Source organism: Chaetodon trifascialis, chromosome 18 (assembly GCF_039877785.1).
Source record: "Chaetodon trifascialis isolate fChaTrf1 chromosome 18, fChaTrf1.hap1, whole genome shotgun sequence".
NCBI lineage: Eukaryota > Metazoa > Chordata > Actinopteri > Chaetodontiformes > Chaetodontidae > Chaetodon > Chaetodon trifascialis.
This window is the reverse complement of record NC_092073.1, coordinates 14,022,316-14,042,877: the sequence shown is the minus strand read 5'-3', so window position 1 is coordinate 14,042,877 and position 20,562 is coordinate 14,022,316. Positions and strand designations below refer to the sequence as shown.

At 42.3% G+C, this 20,562-nt stretch overlaps 1 protein-coding gene across 1 annotated transcript; it reads right to left on the bottom strand.

Annotated features, from left to right (window-relative positions):
* Positions 1-17,575, bottom strand: LOC139346882 (transient receptor potential cation channel subfamily A member 1-like). The gene is made up of 27 exons (XM_070986225.1): positions 17,480-17,575; positions 16,674-16,836; positions 16,274-16,449; positions 15,567-15,674; positions 15,267-15,375; positions 14,538-14,683; positions 13,716-13,852; positions 11,815-11,863; positions 9,793-9,892; positions 9,587-9,687; positions 8,919-9,094; positions 7,518-7,682; positions 6,329-6,443; positions 5,983-6,149; positions 5,541-5,631; positions 5,325-5,384; positions 5,148-5,240; positions 3,901-3,971; positions 3,566-3,722; positions 3,169-3,258; positions 2,722-2,891; positions 2,502-2,631; positions 1,747-1,929; positions 1,545-1,613; positions 1,033-1,134; positions 815-933; positions 1-430 (listed from the first exon to the last, which is right to left on the bottom strand). Exons 1-27 carry the CDS (start codon positions 17,573-17,575, stop codon positions 217-219), a joined length of 3,357 nt encoding a protein of 1,118 aa, XP_070842326.1. The 3' UTR covers positions 1-216.
* Positions 17,576-20,562: the final 2,987 nt, after the last annotated feature.

Genomic DNA, 20,562 nt, shown 5'->3' with positions numbered 1-20,562 from the left:
TGCAGACGATCCATTATGCAAAGCTGTTTGAACTGTTTTGAGAAATGCACTGATTTGCAAATGTTAAGGATGATTTGAGAAATGTACCAAAGTGACTGAGAAAAACTGTAATACAATGAATTACACTGTGCATTTGTCATATAATTATGCAAGTTATACCCAGAGATTTATGATGTAGCTATAATTCACTAGTTGTGGTCGTGTTATGATGCTCTGTCATTTTCTCTTGGATTCGATGGCCTTCATCAGCGGGACCCACCGGGACACACGCTGTCCTCTTGGTTTAGCCTGAGTCAGGCTCGGCCACATCCTGGTCCTGACGTTCACGGGGCCGTCGTACTCGTCAGCCTCCGAGGTGATCTCCATCTTCTGAATGACGAGCTTCAGGAGGTTGTGCTGCTTCTCCAGCATGCTCGACATCTCCTTCATCCTGAGGAGGAAAACATCAGCTCATGTGGCTCAGTGAGGGGCTTCATTTGTTCGTTTAAAATCTGGCTTTTTGAGGGTGATACTGCTGAGCGGTCCTATGTGCTTATTATAGAAAGAAATCCAGCGAGTCACATCTTTCTGTCACCTGGTCCCAGGCTTTATTGATTTGTCACCACTAGGGGCTGCTCATGCATCAACAACAGCTATTAATTTGCTTGAAAGACCACAGTTTATGCATTTCTTATGGCAGCTTATTATATTTGAATTGATGATAACAATGTACTCTCCATCATCACAGTACTAAGCCTACTTGGAGCTTTGTTTTATGATGGGAGTAGAAAACGGACTCATGTGATTTTCATGTGCACCCTCGTGTGTGTTTTACCTGCCCTTCTGCTTTTTCATCTCGCTCTCCAAAAGTGGGCACTTCTGTGATTTGGCACGCAGACGAGTCCAGACTTCATTTGTGTCATCTTCACCTATGATTAATTGCCTTACATAGTGCTGTTGACAAAAGTGGTGCAGATTAAGAAAGGGAACCGACACAGGCACGGAAACAAATCGATATGTTGGACAGTATTGGTTTTTAAGTATTGCGCATACCTGGGAGCACTTGCGATTGGGGTAGACAGTGATGGAGTTCTTGTCGACTCTCTTCATAAACCAATAAGGCAGCTTGTCTTCTAGAGCGGTGTGGAGCTCAATCTGGGGTAAGAAAATTCAGACTTTCAGTCAGAGGGGGTTGTACATGCTTAAGATAGACAAATATCTTTACTCAGATTCTAAACTACATCTATCACTTCTTCATTTGTATTGAAGTCTAAACAGTCATCTACAGTGTGTAGTCTCCTGCCAATAATCCAACATTTTTGGACAAGTATCACATTTTACATGTCTATGTTCCAAGTCCACTTGGCCTCAAGAACAAAACACCACAGTATCATCTACCGTGTGTGTGTGTTTTTTATACTTGTCTGGTTTATTTGTCCAGGGCAGGCATGGGAGGCTGGGAGTGCACGGAGCAAGCAGGATAAAAGATGTAATGACGCCTGTGCTTTGGAAATGCTGTATACATAAGAGAAATCTAGTAACAGACGAGCTATTTCTGCACATACCTGCATGGCTATTCTTTTTAGGGCAGCATTTCTTTGCACTTCAGCAATGTCTCCAACTGCTAGACCAATCTAAAACAATAAACAAAAACAAATAAGAACCACATCATCAGTTCAGCAGTTTGAAAATATAAACTAACTGCTGTTATGTGAGAACTGGATGTCTATAAGGAGGCGATGAAAAGGGACCATTGTGCATACTCACCATCAGGTTCACCAGCAGTATTGGCATGAGCAGAACAAAGTTCACAAAGATTAAATAAGTCAGGATACCAAAAGGTAGCTCCCTCTTCAGGTAAGCATCCAGGAAGTTATTTTGGTAGTTCAGCTCCCCGACCATCATCACAAAGGTTTGTATCACTGAGAGGGGCACGGTGTCAAACTCTTTCTAAGGGTCAAAAAAAGGGAGGCAAATTTTGTCAGAGTTAAATACTGTAGCACTTGGCTTGAGATTAACTGCATGAAGTGCATATCACAAACAGACGCAGTGAACGACAAAGTGACGTGCTTTCAGTGGGGACAAAACATGGCAAAAGTTTTTAACCCGTCACAGCCAGGCCTAAAGGTGGTCCAGGCCGAGATAACTTGACCACTGGCCAAATTACTGTAACATTTGGTATGATATTCTTCCTCCACAGATGATGATTTTGTGACCTTCTTGCCCGTTGTCTGTTTTGGGAAACAGGCTTATTCAATGTCTTGCAGTTGACAAGGTGAATACCACTCTTATCTGTATGAAGCAACCAACCACCAGCATCCAGTTAGCTTAGCTTAACCCAAAGACTGCCAATGACACCATCCTGAAAATTAATGGTTTACCATGGCATTTACATTGCATTCATAAATAAAAAGCCTTTGGTATTACCCAACCTCCATCTTAGCTCCACCACTGATAATGGAATAATCATTAGTATGTTATTCGTTTTGACTGGTTTTGACTATTTCTTTTTTTCCTCTTACCTGATTGAGCATCAGAGCATAGAACGCCAAGCTGAACGCTAACATCAGGTAAAAGAACAGCAGTACGATGCGGACCAGTGTTCTCATGATCTCCCAAAACATCACAACATAGATGCCAACACCTTCGAACCTGGAGAAGCAGATTACCCATTAATGGCCTCTACACCATACAAGAACACATAATGTAGACACAGTACAGTTAAGTCAGAGTGAGCAGTACCTCTGGAGATACAAGAGGAATCCAACCCAGCAGGCTAAAACCGCTAGGGCCCCTGCTTGCCAGTGTAAAGAACCTTCTACATTTAGCATGAGGGGAATGACGAACAGAAGACAGAGGATGGCTGAAATCCAGTCAGACTGGTTGGAATAATCCCTGAAGTAATTCCAGCGCTTTCAAGACAAGAAAAAAAAAGTAAGCAAAAATCAACAACCTTGTAGATATAAGCAACACTCAGGTGCAGTATTTCATTTAATGCACTGTAAGTGTATATTCCTGAATCCTCAGATAAAGTGCAGAGGGAACATTCTGACTGTGGTCGTTCTGTGATCCCGCACATCTAAATCAGAGTGTGCTCATCCATCACACCCGATTGCTGGCGAGACCTGGCGCTGAACAGATTTATGAGCACATGCTTCGAGCAAGGCGACAACACGTGCGTAACAGTACCTGTTGTGATATCTGCACCACCTCCTTCCCTATGGCGTAGATGTTCATGACCAAGACCATCACCATGCAGAAGGACAATAACGGACTTTGCTGTGGAGTGAAGAACATTGACGTTTTTTTTTATTCCTGCATCATAATGACAAATGTTGATTATTGTCACCCTTCATCACATGTAATCTGCTTGTGTACTACGTGTGTATCTGGAGAATGAAAAAGTATATTCACAAAGAGGTGCATCAAAGCAGAATTCCCCATGGTCAACACCAAAATATGTTCCTTTAAAGCCTCTACTGTTGCACAGTGTAAACTCTCAGATGCTGTACTGAGATCACAGCAGAAACCTGGTGTTAGTAGCACCTCTTAAACACATAATATGGATTGTCACTGTCATTAGTACCTCTGAGAAAGATACTGGCACCATGGTGATACTGTGCTCGCCCGTGGTCGTGGTGTTCATAGAGGGCCTCAGACTCACTATCAGGTGAGTCAGGGGCAGCAGGCCTAACAGGTAAAAAAATATGTTGAGCAAATGAGCCTTGCTCCCGTAAGCAATCCTGTGGATTAGAACAAAGGAGACAGAGCATTTCAACATGAGAAGAATGACATTCAAAGTAAATGGTGCAGTGGTATTTGGTGCATTCAGCACAATAAATCGTCTCGCAACCTGATCAGCAGTCGCAACACATCAGAGTGAGAAATGTCACTCGTGGGGGTTAAATCACGAATACGCACCACTTCATTGCAAGGTACTTTTTGCAGACAGGGTGGTTGAGGAGTTCAATGCGGTTGTAATGCACCATCGCCTGCACAAAGAGCAACAGAAAAATAGCTTGCTGTTAATGGCACGTTTTCTGCAAGCAATAAAGAACAGCCTGACAGCTGCAGCCAAAAACATCTTGACCTCCACAGGTATGTAAGATGACTTCAGCAGGCAGAGCCATGCTATGAGGGTCTCTAACATTTGATGGTCAATGAGATTGTGTTTTTGTAATAAATGAAATGTCACTGTGTAGTAAAAGAATAGTCGTTGTTGTGTAAATGGCTATTTAACAAAGATTACACAATATACCTCTGGTTCAGTGCCCTGACAGAGCCGTTTAATAGAGCCCTGCAGACTTGGCCACTCACCAAAGCATATTTATGAACATCTGCATACAGATTGAACCCATTTTGAACTTAATTGCAAAATGAAAATATATTTACAGGCAGATGAGCTCTGTGGACTTTTTTGGTAGGATCATGGCTTACACCTTTGCCTCTCACTGCTAGTTTTCAACCGTAAAAAATCAAAATGGCACATGCGATTGCAGTCAACACCAGTGCACTTTAAGAGGTGCTGACCTCTAAGGCGGCAAACAGCAACGAGAGAAATAGGTGGCACTCACAGCACATTTATCAGCTTGTTCATAAGCATTTAGAACCAACACATGGTAGTGTTAGCAGGAGGAGAGCAGCAGCCTGACCTCACAGCTTGTTCCCAACCAGCCCCTCATGGGGGTCCAGGAGGCCAGGCAGAAACCTGCACCTCCTGGGCCTCCCTCCCTGGAGGCGAAGATAGAGGGCAGATGGCATGAAAGCAAGAGGAATAAAAATTGAGGGACACACTGAATTTTGTTTTGACAAAGCAACAAAGCAATGTGTCATCTCTCATCTAGGTGTAACGCAGGGACGGGGTTTTGGAAAGCCTTTCAACTGCACCCCAATAACCAGTGCAAGGAAAGCAAAACCTCTGATGACAGAACCACAAACTTCGGCTGTGCAGTTTTCACCATCACTGCAAAAAAGTGGATGGAAGTGTCACCACTGTGCATGAATTGGCTAACACTGATCGAATGAGCCTGTATGTGCAAAATTTGAGCCCACAGATACATGAAGGAGAATGGTTGAGCCTGCAGAGCCTCATTAGAGGGAAATGTGTGACTGTAGTACATTATTTACAAATATGTTAATTTTGTAAATTAAATTGAAAAGTTGCTTACATTGAGTGCAGCCAGTGGCTGAACCCTCAGGTTCTTGTCAGTTGACTTCATTGTTACAAGGGGAGCTTGGAGCCATGTGAAGTTGTATTCAATCTACACCACATAAAGAAAAGTTTAATCTGATTGTTTAGTGCAATATTAGATCATGATGTTTTGTGCAATTTGAAGCTGAGTTACATGGTAGTCAGGACTGTTGTGATCGTGGTCAGATTCCCTCACACAGCTGTCCAATAGGTGCTATTGAAGAAAGCAGAAAAACAGTGATAGAAGATCTGAGGGCTTTACATGTGACATATAAGCAGCATTCAATTTGAACAGTTTATACAACAGCGAACCGCTGAAAATATGACCAGATTTAAGATACACATGTTATTTTTCTTTGCTACTGGCAACCTTGTAGGTCTCAGGAAGAAACTCAATCATGTCTAGTATGGGACATCGCTGGCTGGAGCCGGGTATGAACAGCTTCAAAGAATCAGCACATCTGGAAGAAGAAAAACAAATAAATCACAAAGCCACTGCAAAATGTGTGGAGTAAACATTTTGGCGCTACCCAGTGGTAGTTTTCCAAAAAGATAGCACGGTCACATAAAACTTGTCTTGAAGCCGTAGCTTTAGTGGTTTTTAAATCTTCTCCTCAAGATAGATTTTAATACCAATCAGACTATTAGAGAAATGCATTGCTACAATGCCAAAAACAGGCCTGTCTTTCTTGTAACTACAGAAAAGTTTCAGAGGAACATGGTTTTCTCAGGACAAAACTGAAACACTGGATAAATGTATGGTTTACAAATGGTGCTTTAAGCTGAGCTTTTTCTCTGCACTTGTAATATACCTGTCACTGTCAATTATAGCGTTCACCACATCTTTTCTCCCGTTTTGCAGAGCTTCATGGAGGAACGACGTGTCATTCTTGTTTAAGATGAGGTCTGCTCCCCGAGTCAGCATGAGCCTGACTGCAGCCACATGTCCCCCTCTCGCTGCGACGTGGAGTGCAGTGTTCTGGCATATACAGTATATATAATACATAACAGGAGACAGTGCTCTGCATTAATTATAGAACAGGGACATCTCTATTATTCAGTGTTGGTCGTTATTAGGGTGCCAGTGTTTTTATGCAACAATTCATGAACTGCAGAAATAAGTTTTTTTGGACTTTTTGAAACAATAATAGTTCATACCCCATCCTCATCTGTTTTATCCATTAACTTGGGATTGGCTGACAGGAGGATGTCCATAGTGTGTGTGTATCCCGCAGACGCAGCGTGGTGCAGACAAGTCCAGCCCTTGTAATCACTGTAAACAAGACATACTCAATGAACAGGAATTGGTGACAAGAATAAAAATTGTTTACAGTTCTGTATACTGTAAATTGCAACCACGGCAAAAAACAGGACATAGGCCTAGTTCACACCTGCATGGCTATTTCGGAAAACATCTGTTCATATGAAAATGCAAATGAGCATTCCAAGCGGGTGGTCATATGACCTAAAGCCACGTTGGCCAATCAGAGGCCTGAAAAAGAGCTACCACCGGGACACATGTGTATAGGTTCATTTTACTGAAAAATGTCAGAACTAATTGGAGGTAATATTTACTTAAATTGTTGCACTGCTCAGCCTATAATAGTGATGATAATCAAGATATAGATCGCAAATAGAAACTTCTACATCACTGATGCAGCTAATTATGAAGCACTGATGTTCAGCAATTATTCGCAGAAGACGCCTTCGCCTCAATGAAATGAGTCTGCAGGTATTTCTCATGATTCGGCAGTTGATCCAGGACAGTTTGGACTTAAAGTATACAAAGACGTGTGTGCTCCATTTAAATCCCCCACCCACTCCCCCTCTGCTCTCCAAGTAGGCTCGGCGCAACGTATGCTGTTTTGTAATACCGAGGGCTGAGGGCAAGAGAATGAGTGAAAGTGGAGCCGCTAATGAAACGCAGCGTGTTGCTGGCTGGGTCTGTGTCGTGGGAGTGTTGGATTATGTAGCAGCGACCTCACTGTGACACCACTGTGCCTATGCATTGACATGTAGCACCAACACTACTTTGGCCACTTTGGCCTACCCACAAACCAAAAAATCCCTGTATATATATATATATATATATATATATATATATATATATATATATATATATATATATATATATATATACTCCTTCCACCCTGGAAGGAGTTCTCCAAAAGCTCCATTTTCAGTGACCCAAAACTACATTTGTGAGTAGAAGAAAGACCAAAATACACTGAAAAGCATACATGTGAAATTACCCGCATGTGTGGACAAGGCCATAGATGATAGTATCGTGTTTTACATATACTTTTATATTTGTACATGAAGATTTTTTGTCTGTGTTTCAGTTTACCTGTGAAAGAGAGCCCCTTTGCGCAACAACAGCTGTACCACCTTGGTGTGGCCCTCTCTTGAAGCTAAATGGAGCGGTGTCAGGCCTCGCTCATCACCCTCATTCAGCAAACGAGAGTCTGTGATTGTTTCCAGCAATCGGTGACATGTATTGATGCGCCCATACCTTAAAGGGAGAAAGGAATGAGGAGAAGCATGAGGTTGTGGAAGAACTTTTTTCATTGTTATGATCTGTCAATCTCTGAAATGGACACGCTGTGCCGTGCTGTGCTGTGCTGTGCTGTGCTGTGCTGTGCTGTGCTGTGCTGTGCTGTGCTGTGCTGTGCTGTGCTGTGCTGTGCTGTGCTGTGCTGTGCTGTGGCCAGAGGCCGCAGGCACATACAGCACAGTTCATCTTGGCAATTGAGTATCTTGCTCAAAGACACTTAAAATTGCTGTTGCAGGGCTTGAACCTGCAGGGAAAACATAGTTAAAAAGTGCCGGGAGCGTTAATGACTAATGGTTCGGCAAACCGCGAGAAGACATAAACAGAAGTGACAGACTGGCTTGCGCTATGATCTTTCTTTGTCTCCGAACCTTTTAAGCAGGTCAGCAGCACTTTGTGTTAGTGCAGTGAGACTGGTGTGAAAGGGAATGAGGTGCCCACAGTGGTTAAGGTATGATATCATAGCATGGCCTTCATTTGGCCTCCAGCTCTGATGAAATAGATGGTACATGATAGAAAAATCAATAACAATAATGTTGAATGTCCGCTTATTTCACACTGTTAGCACTGTGACATTTCTTCACATGTGCTTCGCTAATTGAATTCTATTCTTGCAGTAATTCCTTTGGGTCACTGTATAATAGGTATGTCACAGCAATGAATCATCAAAAGACATCGGAGTGCAGAAATTGCTCACCGGATTAAAACAGCAGTGAGGTAGCTGTTTTAAATGTAGGCACATTTTTTCATTTTTCATCTGACCACTGTTGAATTACAGAGCTAAAAGTCTTGGCTTTTGGAGGATCATAAGTCAAAGCCCTCCCAAGAGCCATTTTTGATTAATGTTTTATACTCTTGGGGTATCATTGATCAATACATAACACTTGTTAGAGAGTAACTAGAAGGAACAGTGTCAGGATGTGATCTTAAGCTGCCTGTGAAGCCAGACATTTTAAGACAAGGGAATTCTGTGTAGAGAGTAATTGCTTCAGAGTTTTAACAGTAACAACACAGAAACAGAAACAATATAAAAAGGATATATTCACTGCATCCCACACTGGTTAACGTCAACAGCGGTGACATTGCTGGCAGTACTTTGATCAAATTTGAGTGAGTTTGAGTGAAATTCAGGCCAAATCAGTGTTGCTTCGTTTGATGTTATGGAAAGTCATGTCCTCAGGGACCAATTGAACTCACTGAGCAGCAAAGTGCAGGGCAGACTTCTTGTCCTTGGACTTGCATGCGAGGCCGACCTGCCCCGAGAGGCCCAGCATGTTCTTCACCGAGTCATGGATGCCCAGTCTGCAAGCGTAGTGGAGCGGGGTGCAGCCCTCATTATCCTCGCAGCTCAGCAGCTCCTTCACACTGCTATGCTACGGTTAGACAAGTCATGAACACACTTATGTATTCATACTTTATAATAGACAGTAATATGCGCATTAAACAAAGAACAACTTCAAATCATGTAGCATAAAGGGCACATATTATATAACTTCAACCATGACTACATTTATACACATGCATACACACCCACGCACACGCATGCTGAGATTAAGTGCATAATAGTGTAGTGTAATAATATTTGAGCACAGATACGGAGAGATCCCATTCCCAGTGTAAACATCAGCCTTCCTCTGTGGCTCATTTTGAAGGTGTCACTGTAGCTTTAGCTAAAGCTTACAATGTTTTCAAGGATCATCTGGCTTAGTGAGGCTATAATGAACTTCATCAACTGGCCTTGAATGCGTGAAGCTAGGCTCAATGGAAACTGACAGAGTGAATTCCAATCTTAATGACATCTTTGTCTGAGCAGCATTACAGTGCATGTGATGAGTCAAAAAGAGGCAACATTGATTGAGGATTACCTGCAGGACTTCTTCTGGGAGGTTTTTCAGGCCTTTAGGCTGTAGAATGGCCAGGTGAAGGAAGTTACAACCGCATCTGTCCCTCACATTTACATTTGCCCCTAAAAGACATAAACACATGCATGAGTGGGCACAACCTGCATTATCAAGCATTTTACAAAACAATATGGACATTGCTGGTGGTGAAATACAGTGCAGTAGCTCACCTTTTGACAGCAGCAGAGCCACAGTTTTCCATGCTCCACAGCTCGTAGCCAGCAGCAAGGGAGAGTTTCCTTTACAATCGATGCCATTAAGGTCCGCGCCCTGATGAGCGAATGCATGGTGCGCCTCATTAATTTTAACACACATTGATGAAATCATGGCAAACAAATGAAACCATGGGAGCATTAGCAACATCTATGCTAATGTCAGGTCTGAGTTTCTCAGATCAAGTGTGGAATGTGAGGTATGTAGTGTGGCACATGAGTAATGACATGGGCAAATAAATTAATTCCAGATTTAAAGTCTGAAGAATTTCAAGCTTAGGGCATGACGAAAGTACAAGAGCAAATATGTTTGGAACAGCTAACAAGCTAGTAACAGCATTACTTCCATGACAGCATATCAGTCTTAATTAATTCAGTTTGTGGGGTCACAGATTTCAACCAGTGCAACTACTGTGTGGAAGCCAGCCCCAGATAATATAGACACTTAGGCTAATATTAGCAGCTCTATTCTGCTCAAAATTGTTGGATTTTGGGAAGTTTACAGTCACAATCTGCACTTCTCCCAGGCCAAGTACTTCCACTCTCCTCCCAGGCCTCAAGCTGTCCACCAAATGTCCCTGCTTTTCCTCATCACCTGACAGCCCCACCCATCCACACACCTGTTTCCACTTCTCGTCTGCACCACACCCATCTCTCCACCTGCACCTCACTCCCTAATCAACCTTTCGTTGTTCCTTGCCTGATCATTTTGTTATGTAGCCATGTGCTCCATGACTTCCTCTCCAGCCTTTATCTTGTTAATCTGTTGTACCTGAAACCTATTACCTGTCTGCTTTGGATCTCGCCTGCTCCTTGTTGGACTTGTTTGCCTATTTGGACTTCTCTGGTTTTGACCCTTGCTGGCCTCCATCCTGTAAGCCTTTGTACATCTATGTTATCATTGAAGTGCATCACTCCGCCTCTGCATTTGGGTCCAATCCCTGATCCAACTGTGACATCTACAATTTAGCAACCCCCTGCTAATGTCACCTTAGATACCACTGTGTTTCGTTATCGTTGGTCATCATCCTTGAAACGTTTCCCATAATGCTTAGCTAAATACTAAAGGACACAAAAGTGTCAAATTTGCCACCATTTTCTTAAAGTGCAGAAGTTGCATGCAAGTGCAGAAAGGCATAGCAGCAGTGACTATGGGGGATGGAAGGGCTTGACAAAATGTCAATCCTTTGAGCCAAAAAATAGACACTTATATATCCTGTTAGCAACACAAATCAGAAATATATAAAGACCACACAGAGGAGAAGGGTCGGCACTGTCTTTTCAAAAGCAATTCAAACACGACACAATTTCCTCCTCCTCCTTTTGAAATACCACTAACCACCTCATGGCTCGATTTGTTAGCGTTAAAACCAAAAGCTCAGGCAAAATCTCAGCTGAAAAGCAGATGTATTCACTGCAATTAGCTGGTCTGTGGTGCCAAGCGATGTCACTCTCTGTGTGATAAACATGCACAGCATGCTCAAGTTTGTCTCCTGTTGTAGTGTTTGCTGACAGAATGAGTTGACAGGAGATAAACTTGGACCCCCTGCTTTTTCTTAGCAACACAGTTCCATTAAAGCTATTGCAACAGATGGTGACAGATGGTCCGCAAGCAACGGGGCTGCACCTTTAACATTTACTACACCAAGAGGTGTGTGTAAAATTGAAAATATTGTTTAGTGATGGCAACATGAATACACATGTGACCCAATCACTGAATGAGCAGTATTGAAGCATACATTGCTGATTTGCCATTTCATTCGCACAACTGGAGTATTTACTGCAGAAAAAAAGCAGTTTTCCTGTTTTTAATGCAGTTTCTTGCACTTAATGCAAGCAATTTATAACACACTCCCTTATGTTAAAGGTGGGAATGTCCTGTGTGTGTGTGTGTGTGTGTGTGTGTGTGTGTGTGTGTGTGTGTGTGTGTGTGTGTGTGTGTGTGTGTGTGTGTGTATATATATGTGTGTTTTTATTTACCAAAGAAATTAGGTACTCGGCCAGCTCTGTGTGGTCAAATATTGTAGCCCTGGAAAAGCAAACACAGTTGTTGTAAAGCCAGCGATGCAACCCGTGATTACTGAGTCAAGATCTGACCATTATTGTCAGATGTCGAATAAGGACAATCTGATTCTAATTCTACTTTGCATGATATAACAGCCAGATTTTCCTTTGCGATTACATGTTTTATCTCCAGGGTTGTAATGGCTCACTTCGATGATGCACTAATTCCTGGTATTCCGGTGACATTCTGCATCAAGAGAGAGACTTAAGTAGAGGTAAGATGATTTCCGCCGCTGAATGGCGTTCTTCACAGACTTGAAAATCTCAAAGTCTAAAATCCACACATGATGCTATAGCTGGGGGGGAGACGGGAGCATGGCTGTTGAGTGTTAGAGGTCATGGGTTAGATTTATTGAACCAAATCAGCTATAAGTTTAATGTGGGTATTTTACAACACACTACAGCACTTATATCAGAGTAAGAATAAAAATGTCAGCTAAGGACTTTTTCGATGTTAAAAAGAGGGTAAAAAGGGTTACACAGATCCATCCCCCCTCCCTCTGTCCTTGAATATGGTCTTGCTTTGCTGCTGCCTGTGCCAACACAAATAGCTTTAAGATAAAATCAATGTGGGGAGCATATCTTTATTATGTACTCATATCTTTATTATTGTCCCCAATTAAAAGCTCATTATTCTGCTGGCCATGCCCAAGGATTTTATATCTTTGTTCTCCTTGTTTGTCACAGTGTTTATATCACAGAGATGGATTGATCTTTACAGAGCATGAGCAAGCAGCTGGGATAGTAACCACAGATACTACACATCTACATAAATGCATTCATGTGCATTTGAAAGGGTTTTTATCTCTGAATAGTTTAATTAAAACTATATCTATTCAAAAAATGACTAATTAAAAGTATTTCTGAACATGTGCGAAAACTGAAAAAGATTATGCTGGAAGCTTGGTGACGTGGCTTTTCCTGCTCTTAGTCTCTAACTGGCCTGTAAGTTAATTTGAGGGACCATATTTTACCATCCGCTCACAAATAGCTGCAAAGCATGGCTCATCTCCTTTGTGAAGAAGTTCATCCTTTTGTGGAGACTCAGATTAAATTGGATGGCGAGAACTAATAAGATAGCTTTCTCCATTACGGACTCTCAGGATCTCTCTGTTCCCTCAAAGGTCAGCCCTGTCAAGGTGGTTAAGTGCCAAGAGCTTTTCAAAATGCTCCACGGTTGAACTCTACACAAAAGCATTGTGCACATTTACATAAACTGCAACTCCATTGACAAGAACTAACCTGAGTGCTAATTTATTGTGTCATAAATGTAGTATGGATATATGGAAAGCCAGCTGCTACTTAGCTTAGCTTAGCATACAGACTGCTATATGATGAGAAATGTGGTGTCATGTGCCAAAGTGACTCGGTGGAATTGACACTGGTTGCCTGGCAACCTCACAATAATGACAAGCCTCCCCAATGCATGGCATCGATCTAACGCTCGGAAATACATCAAATAAGCAAATTTCCTAACATGTTAAACTATTTCTTGAAATCCTTAAATGCTCAACGCTTAGCTATAAAGAGCAGCTAAAGGACATCATCACAGTGTATGCTATCAAGTCAAACGGGCAGCTAAATGGAATTTCCCCTCGAGGGACGAATAAAAGGAATATTGAATAAAAGGAATATTGAAATGGCTGACAAGAGGTCATGATGGAGCAAAATTAGCATCATATTGAAAGTCAATGAATGTATCTACAGACCTCCATGGCCACTGGCATTATCAACACATGCAATCAATGTAAGTGAATATTTCATATTTGAGAATTTGTTTTTTCTCAGTTCAGGGTGGAGGGATAGAATAAGCCCACCTGTGTAGAGGGGTCTGATTCGCCCCATCAGTTAGGTTGATGATGTCTTCCACTTGGTCAAAGGACGACAGCATCAGCTTGACTACCTCAGTAGCACCCTGGGTGCAGGCCAAATGTAGCGGCGTGGACCTGTCATTCTGGACAGCAACAAAACACAAATACATTATGAGCGATGAATAATGAATAAATACAATGAATATTCACAAGCTCTTCAAGCTTGATTTATGTCTGCGCCATTCAGAGAAGCCGTGACATACTGAGCTAGACAGAGCAGAACGTAAACATGCACACAGGAATTAGCATGCTCCCAGGCTCTCACATGTGCTCACTTACACACATACAATGCACACTTCCACAGTGTGACATCAGCAAAGCATCTCCCAGACTTACTGGCTGAACCCAGGCGTCTGTAACACAAGACTTTAATGAGATAACCAGAACTGGCAAGAGGAGGCCAGTGATCGCTCCACTCAGCTTCGCCGAGTAAGTGGAGGTAATTTGTATCAATTTAGCCAGCCGAGGCTATTACTGTAGTCACTATTCCTGCTGCAGCTCCGGCCACTACCCCAGGGCTACACATAACGATCACTCCCAGATGGGCATTATAAGACTGACGTGCTTGAACAGGAGATACTGGGCTCCTTTGCCAGCTTCACAGGTGTACGCAAATAAGATCTAGTTTCAAAAATTCGGCAAACCTGATAAAGCATGCAAGAGACAGGTGGAAGATGAACATCAATATCTGCAATTAGCCGCCCCCAGATGTTTAAGTGTTTATCACAGTGCAGTGCAGAGAGGTAGGAAATCATTCAGTGTCAGTACCTGTTGCTGGTCAACTTTGGCGCCATATGCGAGGCAGAGACGGATGGCGTCCATATTCCCACCGCGTACAGCCAGATGGAGGGGACTGCTATTGGACTTGTCTAAATAGTTGATGTGTGATTCAGTGCGGTAGCCCATCTCCTCTCCTGCCAGCAGGAAATTAAACAGTTTCATAATTGTGAGTTACACACTGAGTACATATAAGGCTCATGATGAAGGATTCTTACTCGAGGCTTGTTGGTGTAAGCGTGTTTGTTTTTATTGCTGACAAGCTTTTAAGGGAATTTCAATCACGGAGCCTCTATCTTGTACCATCCTTCTTTGGTTTTAATATGTCGGCTGTTTGTTTTTTAAGGGAAGGGGAAAAGCGGGTGATTGTGTCCGTTTGCGGTGGGCTATCTGTGTGATTTCCCAAACGCACATTAATTCCTTTGCCGAGCAATCACAGATATATCATAAATATTTAAAAATATTTTGTGATCCGACTAAAGCCCCCTCCAACGACACATGATTTACCAAATAGACCTCCCACAGTGGATAAACACACTGACAGTCTGCAGCATCTGGCCTCTGTACAAAGTAGCACAAGCATTTTTCTGCTAAACATCCCTGCTGGCTGAGTTGAACCCTCGTGTTATCTATCGATTTAATGCGCTGTTCGGCCTTGGAAAAACTTTTCCTTATTGTCAGCACTCTGTTTTTGATGATGAGTTGTTCCTTTTGTCATACCGGACTTCAGGATCACCTCCATGGCCGTCTTTGCACCTGCGAAGGCAGCTGCATGGATGGGGAAATGGCCCAGCTTGTTCTGTTGGCAAAGCAGCGCTCTATTCTTTAGCTTTGACAGATAGAAGAATGGATGGAGGGAGAGACAAACAGAGAATTCTTTGTCAGAGACAAAGCCGCAGTGGGCTGACAGTCAGTATAAAGAACAGCAACATAATCTGTTCTGTACAGCTGGACAGTTATCCTTTACGCGCTGGTGCAGGTAGACATGAGGCTGAATGCATCATTCTCTCTTGTACATACCAACATGCTGAGAGCCTCACAGTTATTCATTGAACAGGCCAGTATCAGGGGGGTGTTCCCAAGGTCTCCCTGTAGATTGCTGTCTGTAGCACAGTAGGACAGCAGCAGCTGCAGGGGGCAGAGATAAGAACCTAACATGAGCTCCATCCCGTTCCTGTCCTCAACTCTCTGCCTATGCACTAGTGTCCTTTCTCCTCCAGCATACGGCAGCTGTGTCCGTTTGTGGACAACAGCCAAACGCTACAGGGATGACGGGACAAGGTCTTTCCAAGTAGACAGTTGAGTCAGGTTTTGTCAGACAGTTTTCAGTTGACTTTGGGGTGCAGTGGCTGCTCTAAGTGATGAGTTCGTGTGCTGTGAAGTGTGTGATGTGATGATATGATTGTCTACTATACTGTTTTCTTTGCTTTAAAAAGTTTGTGAACCTGCAATCTTTCTGTTATGCAGAGATGCGGTTTTACACTGGACTTCCTGTTAGCATAATGGATCTATCAGAGCAACTAAAGCTTGGTTTGAAAAAATAATTCACTGGTGCCAAAAAGTAGTAAAACCAGAGTAGTAGCAACATTGCAATGTAAATTTACTCCACCATCTTATATTTAAATACAGCATCTCTGCAATCATCTTGTCATCAGTGAGATAATGCAAAAACAAGGGAGCACTTCACATGAATTGTTATTTCAGCTGGACACTGTTGACTTCCTCACCTCCACCAGGCTGTTGTGTCCGAGGCTGACGGCCAGATGCAGAGGGGACAGGAGGGCCGTGTTGAGGATGTTGGGGTCGGCCCCCAGGTCCAGAAGAGCCTTGCAGCTCTCTGCCTTGTTCCTCTCCACAGCCCAGTGGAGGGCCACATTACCCTGGTCATCACAGCTGTTCAGCTCTGGGATGTGATACGAGAGCACATGCAAATACACACAGACGCAAATGCAATTACATAAAGATGCATGTAGATACAGTAAACTGTTATCAGTACCAGACACAGCACTCCATAATGTAACTTATTCCTTTCTACAGTAGCTTCAATCAGAATTATGGTGATGCACAATATGGATATTTTACCTATTGTGGGGTGCAACTTATGATAAATGACTGAGGTGTGCCTACCCTGTGAGTCTATGACACTGGTGATGAATTGGATAAGGGTGATGTAGCCCCCTGCGGCAGCGTGATGAAGGGGACTGGCTCCACATTCATCTTTCTCACTCAGGACCTCTGGGCTCTTCTTGACCAGGTTGTCCAGGAGAGCCAGGTCACCCCTCTCAGCCAACTAGATGGTAATATAGAATGTGATATAATGTACGGAGAGTGACGATAAGAGAAGAACCTGTTCGCCATGTCGATGTTTCCACAAAGAGAATTCATGCTTTTTATAGGCATGAACAGCTATCAGTGTTTCTGTTGCAATAATATGCATGCAAACCTGAACCTAACCAAATAGCTCTGGTGTCTAAACCTGAGACTGTTTCTCAGCCACATGGCAATCAGTCCAGTGTACCTATCACTGGTACTCTCCAACAACCATATATGTCAGTTTGGTAACAGTCATACATGCTGTTTTGGCAATCATTAGCAGTCGACCTCATCAGGTGTTTGAGTAGGAAGACATGTATGCATGACATAATGTCTATTGTTCAATTTAAAGACCACTAATCTAAGTTTAAATACTGCAACTCACGTAACATTATTATACAATACTAGAGCTGTCATCTGCTCTGCAGTGTTTTTCTTTAAGATTACACAGAGTTGGGATTACTGATGGGATGTTACATAAACACTCCTCATATTGTAAACACATGTCAAAGAGAGAAACCACATCTTAAACTGCTTTTTTTTTAGACATTTGTGGTGTCATATTTGTTGATTTTTATGTTCATTTGCTCATCTTTCACACAGTTTGGTGACAGCCTCACCTCAAATATGCTAAGGCTTGCCAGGGCTGGATCCTCATCCTCTATCACATATGTATAACAACTGGTCTGTCGGGCCACCTCCCTGCTGAAGTTCATCACTCAACTCACTGGGGACAAACCCTGGGTGCCCGCATGAAGGATGACGGCACGTGTCTATGCATAAGCACACATACACACAGGGGAGCACATATCTGTATACAGGCAACAACAAAATAATGAAATAGAGAACAATAGTTTTGATCAAGCCATATAACTGAGTATATAAAGTGTGCTTTACAAGCCAGGAGAACATAGTGTTATGTGACTGAGAGGGCAGATAATGCCTTAAGCCATAGGCTTCTCCTGCCATGAGGGGATATGGGCACAGATGACTTTGTCTTTACCCGGAAGGGCATTCAGCTCCGCCGAGTGTTTGGAGGTTGAACCCTTCTGCTGAAGAAAGCAATTATCTCCTTCACAGTTGGGGGGCAGCTTGTTTGAGTCAGTCCCACGTGTCCTTGAGTGATCCTGAGTGTGCGAGATTGAGAAAGACCTTGTAATTGTATTGTATGAAGGCCGCAGTCACATCAAAAGGCCAAACAGCAAATGACATTTGTGGTGAGCAAATTATGGAGAATTCTCAGTGGGAATCTCCTCCGCCTCGCTCCTTTGGCCTAAACTGTGACTGATCAAAGTTGTTTCCCTTATCAACACAGTAGTTTCACCCTGCTGAGGACATTTTGTGGAGATTATAGTTTCTATTGGTCACTTGATTTACAGTGAATTTCAAACATTTACAGTAAGCAATACTGGATGAGTTTTATCACCTGGATGGAGGTTGTAAGAGGGCCGGCTCCTTTAAGGTGAGCAGAATAACTATCTCCACATGAGAGATCAATAATCAGCTCCAACCTCTGTGAGCTATGGTCAATCAATTTAATTCACTTCCCTTCGGGCAGCCCTGCAGATTAGCAATGGATTCATCTGATCGGTAAATAAAAGAATCGTAAAGCAGAAGTGTTGCTCTCGCTGGAACATGTGGTCTTTGCTTCAGGGGACTGCACAAGGATTTACCTTGTTGGCACCAATTACAGTTTGAAGTACGTACACTTATACACTATTGTTACACAGGTTACAGATGACCCCGAAATACAGTACAGTGTACAAAACATTTCCACCAGAGAAAATGTTTCCTCTGTGATCCGTCAATATTTCAGGACTGAGTATACTTGTCTGGACCACAGTGCAAATTAACATGTCGACTCCTCTGCAGTCTAGATTAAAAAAAGAAACCAAAAACAAACAACGCAGCCTCATTTTCTTCTAATTTGGCAGATTTGATAATGACCCTTTGTGTATCATCCTCCCAATCACTTCCGAGCAGCAGCGGTAAATAACTGTCATTGCTCTTATAATTGAGTCTGCCACTCATCTGTACACAGTATACAGGAAGTGCACTAATGGCCACTGCTAAACACATTTCCCACACAGCTGAAAAGCAGGTGGTAGATAGAACAGCATTTAACAATGACGTCCTTGCTTTGAAAGTTTGGTCTTCCATTGTTTATATTCAGTGTACAGTAATAGAACAGACACACAAGGTATCAGATGTTTGCTGACAGAATTTAATTAAAAAGCTGATAAAAATCTCACTTAAATTGCCTACGATGACCTGTCGAGGTTTAAAAATAGATTTCTTTTGCGGCAACACAACCACAGTCAAAAAAAAGTGTCATACTGGACTTTTAGGTTATGACCATGAAACTTCAAAATAAAATGATAAATCGTCATCCAAGTATTGATAAATAAATGAAAAATAAAATAATGGAAGGAGTGTATTTCTCTTGTATGTTGCTTTACACTTCTGCTGTACTACATTTCAGGATGAAATATTCAACTTTTTGCATCACTGCATTTATTTGACAGCTACAGATTAAGATTCTGATTATCTTATAAAACACAACACATAGTCAAAGATTAAATCAGTGGTTTCCAGTGTTTTCTGGCTTGTGACCACTCCCAAAAAAACAGCTCGTCACATTTCAGAAGTCTTAGCTGTGAGTTCTGCCAAAGAGAAACTTCCCCTCTCATGCTGTTATTTAAATAACTTAACCTGTTTGTTTTTTTTCCAAAACAAAAAAAAATCCATCCAAAAAAGGATGAAATTATGATTTTATGAGTCTTTCCAGGAGCCTGTCCCCTGGGCTAAAACTAGTCCCACCTCGAGCTGCTACAATCTACAATTCAATCTATTCTCATCATAATTAATATTATTAATACGCTACTTACTGTACACACTGATCCATCAGTATTATCAGTTATACATATCAGTCACAGGGACGAAATTAGTACTTTTCCTTGTAATGGAGTAGTCTTAAATTGGTACTTTTACTCACGTAAAGGATCTGAATACTTCTTCCACCACTATGAAAAGCATATTTAATGAGGAAATTAATTGCTACCAATGTGGACACTTGTTTGATGTAACTCTGCACAAGAACTGCTTCTAATCTAGCTGCGTCAAAGGTATTTAGAGAAGTCGTCATTTTAAGTGAAACACTGCCTAAAACTTTAAACTAAGAAATTCTTTCTACCATGAATCCAAGATATCCCTAATATTTACCCTTTCTGATAAATAAAGTTTAAACATTCAGAAGAAGTTGAAGGCGTCATGTACTTACTGCGTTGGTGTGACGCCGTCGTTGAGCTCAGGATGTTCTCCTCACCACTGCAATAGTGTGGACAGACGAGCTATTACCCAGTCTGTTTCCTAATGCAGGCAAGACGCTGCCCCTTGTGACCAAATGACTCTGTTCTCACAGAGAAGAAGGCAAGCCCATGTTGTAATGCGAGAGGAAATTTGGCTGGCATGAATGCATTAAGCAGCACACATGATACTGCTGTCTCCCTAACAATAACTTAATGTGAAAGGATGTTAAAGATAGAAGAATTTAACCACTGCGTAAAATGTGATTTGATTAAAGAGCGTCTTTCATTTCGTGCCTCTTTACAAACTAGACACTCTGATTTCATGAGAGCAGCCAGAACATGTGTTCACGTCCAAAACAGCATTTGTCATCATTTCAAGTTCGAGGGGCTGACCT